The sequence below is a fragment of the Mesitornis unicolor genome, unplaced genomic scaffold (assembly GCF_000695765.1).
Source record: "Mesitornis unicolor isolate BGI_N332 unplaced genomic scaffold, ASM69576v1 scaffold6876, whole genome shotgun sequence".
Classification (NCBI taxonomy): domain Eukaryota; kingdom Metazoa; phylum Chordata; class Aves; order Mesitornithiformes; family Mesitornithidae; genus Mesitornis; species Mesitornis unicolor.
Genome location: NW_010192909.1, coordinates 29,067 through 35,069, shown reverse-complemented (window position 1 = coordinate 35,069; position 6,003 = coordinate 29,067). Strand labels below are relative to the sequence as shown.

The 6,003-nt window shown below is 37.8% G+C and overlaps 1 protein-coding gene across 1 annotated transcript in view; it reads right to left on the bottom strand.

Moving 5' to 3' along the window:
• Window positions 1-436: 436 nt before the first annotated feature.
• The window catches only part of HAPLN1 (hyaluronan and proteoglycan link protein 1), a 28,192-nt gene continuing 22,625 nt past the window's right edge, over window positions 437-6,003 (bottom strand). Inside the window, exon 4 of the mRNA XM_010187277.1 lies at window positions 437-1,202. Coding sequence (XP_010185579.1) covers window positions 913-1,202 — 290 coding nt within the window. The 3' untranslated portion in view covers window positions 437-912. The remainder of the gene's footprint in view (window positions 1,203-6,003) is intronic.

Sequence of the window (6,003 nt, the reverse complement as noted above, 5' to 3'; positions counted from 1 at the left end):
TAAAGTTTACAATTTCTCTGTCCAGCAGTTCGTTTCTACAACTGCCCTGAGTAGATGCTATTATGCTGCTTAGCAAATGGTGTTTAAGAGTTTAAAAATAACTCAGTAAAGCTACTCAAAGGTAATATAACACTTCCTAGGCATCTTTAATTGGAGTTAAGAAGACAATAGTGTCTCCTCATTAGTTAATTATTCACTCCCTTATCAATGACTTATACTCAACAAAAAACACAATTGAAATGTTCAGGAGAACTAATTGTGCTTGTCCCTGTGCATGGGACCATAATCTCATTTTTCAGAAAGGCAAGGTTTCAAATTGTAAAACTAGTCTTATTTTTGTGTACTGTTTTAGCTGCTTTTATTAAAGTCTGTGTTGTTCCCATGTGAAGCCAGTGAAAACAGTAATTTTCTAATGTACATTGTTGTGAGGTTTTTTGCAAAACCTCACTGATCCCCTTTAACAAAAAGATTATCTTATTTCAAAATTCCTGATATAATCAACTTTCAGTGTTCCTCAGACTGGTACAAATATGTAAAATTTAAAAGCTTCTGCTTTGAGTAGCCTTACATTTCATAATTGTGCCCTAGCAATCATCAAGCTCTATTGCATGCCCCATTCATGAAAAGTATATTTTGTTGGGATGACGTAGCTTAAAGAATTTGGCTCTAAAACTTCCTTACTTAGAGCTTCCATTAAATTATATTAATTTAAAATATCTACGGAATGATACTTTTACAAAAATATTAAAACAAAAAACCAACAACAAATTAATGGGTTGGGATAATGAAGATGACTCTTTACAATAAGTAAAAAAGGTTTATCACAGTTTTGGTAACTTGCATGAGTTCATATCGAAAAGAAATCTTTCACATGTTCTTAAAGAATTTAAACCTTTTGTGCTCTAGGTATTTTCAGTTGTATGTTCTGAAACAGTAGACACCGTACAGCTTGTGCTTTTTATCGGGGAAACCTACAAAGCGAACTGCTGCCTCGTTAGGGCTGCAGCGTTTCCTTGGCCTGGAGATGGGGTAGCGGACGCTGCCGTCCGCCAGCCAGCCAACGTCGCAGCGGTCGTACCCCAGCAGCTTCCAGGCGGCAAAGATCTGCCCAACTTTGGCGATCTGAGCTCCATCTTTCAAGCACGCCTGAACAGCTTCATCGTAGGTCAACTTGGTGGGGTGAATTAGGTAGTAAAAACGACCTAGTAAGAGAAAGAAGGAAAAAGGTTCATTAGCAACATGGTTAGGATGAGATTATATTATTAAGGTGGTTTGAGGAGAAATGGAGATGCTCCAGTGTAGAATCACAGAAACAGAGAATGGTTTGGGTTGGAAGGGACCTTAAAGCTGATCCAGTCCAACCCCTGCCATGCACAGGGACACCTCCCACCAGACCAGGTTGCCCAAAGCTCTGTCCAACCTGGCCTTGAACACTGCCAGGGAGGGGGTATCCACAGCTTCCCTAGGCAACCTGTGCCAGTGTCTCACCACCCTCACAGGGAAGGATTTCTTCCTAATATCCAGTCTACATCTGTCCTCTTCCAGTTTAAAACCATTCCTCCTTGTTCTATTGCTACCTGCCCTTATAAAAAGTCCCTCCCCAGCTTTCCTGTAGGAACCCTTCAGGAACTGCAAGGCCGCAATAAGGTCCCCCCAAAGTCTTCTCCAGGCTGAACAGACCCAACTTCCTCTTCATGTCAAACATGAATCATGTTAAACAGCAGTTGATTTGAGACTGTGCAATTTGTACATAATGCTGTTAACATAATCTTAATTATATTTGGAGTAAAAAAAAAGGCAAGTAGAGAAAACAAAGTATTTGAAAAAAAATCCTAGCACCACACTTATTTCTGCTAACTTAGCATGCCATGGCATCTCCATGCTCACTTGCTTTCAGTGGTAACTGAACTGTTGAAATGCACATACACCCTGAAAGGTAGAAAAACTGCAGGAAAAATGTTGAGGGAGAAGGATGATGGAAGACACACTGGGATTTGAAGCAGGGTACCTGTTCTGCATCTGACTTTATGGTGCCAGATTTACCAACAAGTTGCCAAAGAAAACCCAGTCAAATATCTGAGGAACCCCATAGATTTCAGGCAAAATAAGTCTCATGAAGCTGTAGCTTACTGTCAGAGAAGGCACACTGATTAAACACCCAAAGCAGTGCACTTGTACACTATGCTCCCACCATCAGCATAAAACCATTGTGAGTATTCCTCTCAGAAGCACAGCATGGTGAGATCTGGCCTTTGACAGCATTTGGGTGGGGATGGCTGGAGATAACTATGCAGTTTTAATCTCTTGCAAGGTTAGTGTTTCTGATGAACTACAAACACAATTTTTATTTTTTATTTTTCTTTTTTTTTTTCCCCTCCCGCCCCAAGAAAGCTGAGATATTGCACAGCTTCTCAGAAGCAGAGTTTTAACCTGTGGTAGATCAAAACCATGCCTGTCGTAAGCCTTAATTAGCAAAGTCAAACCCACACACAGCAGAACTGCAGCCCTGTTTCTCTTTAGGCATCAAAGGGTATATCCTCACCCTAAGACAGCACTGAACTGATAGTGCTGCTTAGAAAAATGTGCTTCTCTCTCAAAGTAATGAAAACATACGCCAGCAAGTAAACCTCAAAAGAGGGAATTCTCCTCTAATAATCCATAAGCAGCAATAAAACTAACAGGAATTTCATTTATCAAGGCAGTATAAATTCATTGTAGTCCTTTCATTCATTATATTTAGGGTTATTTAATCATCACTGATTCGACAATTAACTGAGTGTGAGGTAGAAATGGACTGCAGAAGAATAGTGTTTATTTGAAGGAATAATAATTTTCAAATCAAGTCACATTTTCAATCTGACTGTTCTGTAAGAGGCAAGTAAGCTAAACCCAAATTTATTCTTGTGGGAATCTTCTAATTTTAGAGCACCCTCTCTACAACTTAATTAAGAATGTACTCCAGAATAGCACCCTTTTTTGTCCTCTTTAAAAAAAACCAGGCAAACACAAACGGAATTCTGCTCAGTTTCGGATTAACTATTGGTGAAGAAAAAGCAGTGAGCAAGATGAAGAGTTACATCAGCTCCAGATCCTTACAAAAAACACATAGCTTTTTTCTGAATTAAGATACGCCAAGTCAGATGAGAATATGAAGATAATTGAATTAACTTTTTGTAAAGGTTGGAAATTGTATACCATCACAAGAACATAAAAAATAATAATAACAAAAATGAATTTAGATTGCAGAGAAGAAACTTAAAAAAAAAATCTTTGCTGTCAGAGACAATATCTACAGCATTTCCACAGAAAATGAGAGTAGATAATCTACCCCTTTGTAAAATGCTTGCTTAACTCAATTTCAGCAAGTTGAGAACATTTACAGGGTGTGTTGCTAAAGAGAATGGTTAGTAAGTGGAAACCTGTTCCTACTATGTTATGATGAGGCTTCCCCAAAGCAAACAGGATTTCAGGGCATTTGGACTGATAGTATATAAACTTCACCTAGCTTATTAATTGCTCTTCAAACCATATGTCAATAGAATGTAATTTCCTAGGGATCTGCAGTAAGGTCAGGCTTTTGACATAGGACATCTATACTCTGTCCCTTCCTTAAATAGGGGAACTTTAACAGTAAACCCCACAGGGGTGCAGTGTGTATCCAGAATGTCTCATTAAATAAAATTCAATTAATAAACTCAGTAAAGATTTGCCAGCTTTCCCTTGCTAATAAGTCAGAAGGGCTCCTAACTGTTCAATCTTAGTACTTACTAATTTATGTGGATGGAGAGGGAATCATTAAGTCTCTCTCTCATTAATATTTGGTGGTTGGGTCACTCCTACAGAGGATGAGCATGCTTGATTTGACTTCCCACATCCAAATCATGGGGCAGAGGGTTTATGCAGACCTAATCAAACCCCATCCGTTATAGCTATTTTAAGCTTTCTCATGTAACAGAACAGCTTAAAGATAAAAACTTGAGCATTTGACCTAAATACCTACACCTCTGTGACTGTGCAATTTTGATGTATGCAACCACCCTTGGAGATTTTTCCAAGCTCAGCTCTACATTGAGAGATTTAAGAGTAAGTTTTTACATCGCAGCTGGGTGTGCTAGACAGTGACCCATCATCTTTAGAGGTGCAGAAAGGTGGTACCACCCCATTTGCTATTTTCTGCATGAAGGTGTCACTGCCATACCTTTGAAAGAGAGTTCTTGGTGACCCAACATGAGCAGCACACGTAGGAGAAATGCTGAGTGCCAAAGAGCTTATGGCCACAGAAATGAGTTAAACTGTTTTGCTGTGTAAAAATATTCTATTTTGTGGTTTCATATGGTCATAAAAGGCTTTCTCAGCAGACAGTGGGGTATATCTGTAGCTTGCACAACATGTAAAGTCTATCATCTGCTCACCTAGTTCAGTATTACTTACAGCAATACTAAACAGCTGAGTGAGGCCATTATTCCTCAAAATTGAAGAACATCTTAAAAATCTGTGCAAAGTTTCTCTTTTTGGAACATTGGCTACATGTTCCCAGCCATAAGATATTCTGAAATGGTCAAATGAGCAGTCAGCATGTGTTATCCAGAGATTACTTTCTCTACCTTTCTCCCATGAATGGTGGAGGTGGTTGCTTATCATATGCATTACTGTAATAAACAGGTGGTCCACAGCTGCACTTTTAATATGATCCTTAAAATGTATCCTTTGTATTTTTAGCTTTGTTAACATGAAGTTTTTAATTGATTCTGTTAGAGTTGATAACAAATCAGTTATGCACTGTGGTTTTGATTGAAAAGTATATAACAATATGTATGTCAATGAGCAGAAAATGTGACACAAGCTCTACTAACACCTTTTTAAAAATAAAATCCTTAATTACAGAGGAGCTGATAGATATGTTTATATTTTGCTCACTTAACACTCTCCAGTAAAAAAGATTTCTGTGCGGTTTCTTTGAGAAATGCACTATTGCTCTTCAGACACGCTTTGAAATTGATCAAAGGTCAGTCACTCAGCTCTACCATCATATGTTCTTTGTCCTACACCTTTTGGACTCTGTGGGGAAAAATGCAACAAAAGGATCCATCTACATTTACTTCCTTGAATCAGTGTGTATAAGCCCAAATCAACCTTTTAGAAGGAGTGTGTGGAAAAGGAGCATCCCTATTCCTTCGGTCAAGGGAAGGAGACACTGGGACAATTTAGATTAGATACATGCATTTGTGCATATTAATTTTCACCAATCTTTATCACCATAAGGAATGTAAAAGCGGGTTGAGAAACATGTTGCCATCCAATAGTTATCTCTGTGCAGGCAGAGAAGTTATGTTATTTCACAATACTTTGGTGGATTTAATGGATAACATTATGCTAACTTTACTCTGCATTTTTAAATGAAACTTATCACTGTATATTCTTATAAATCAGTAATTTGCTGGTGCTACTATTTACAAAGTGTTTTTTCAGGTTTTTGGCTTTGCCTGCACAGGTAGAACATGAACAGTATGAATGAACAGATAGTTTGGAGTTTGAAGCATTTATACAGGCAGAACAAGTTATTCAAGTATTGCACTTATACTAGTCTAAGAAAAGACACTGTAGAAGGTAGTTTCATAAAGTACTAAGACTATCTTATATTGTATTGCAGACAAACTTTGCTAAAACAATTTCCCTGTGCAGGTAACAGGAATGCATGTAGAATTCTTCATTAATGTTATAAACAAATATCTTTTACCAGTATTTTTTGATGTCCAGGTCATCACAGATGGGATCCAACAGTTCCAGAGTGAAAACACTGAACTAGAATTTGAACTCACTGCACTGATGACTACATTTTCATTTTTCATCTTAATGACTGCATGTAATTTTACTTTTCTTCTTCAGGTCAAAACCAAGATTTACATGTATTTCAGACAAAGATGTTTTAGCTTTGACTGTTGAACTATTTAAAATTGAGCCTTTTTTTGCTCCTTGAGATCATAATGTATTCGGGGTATTTCT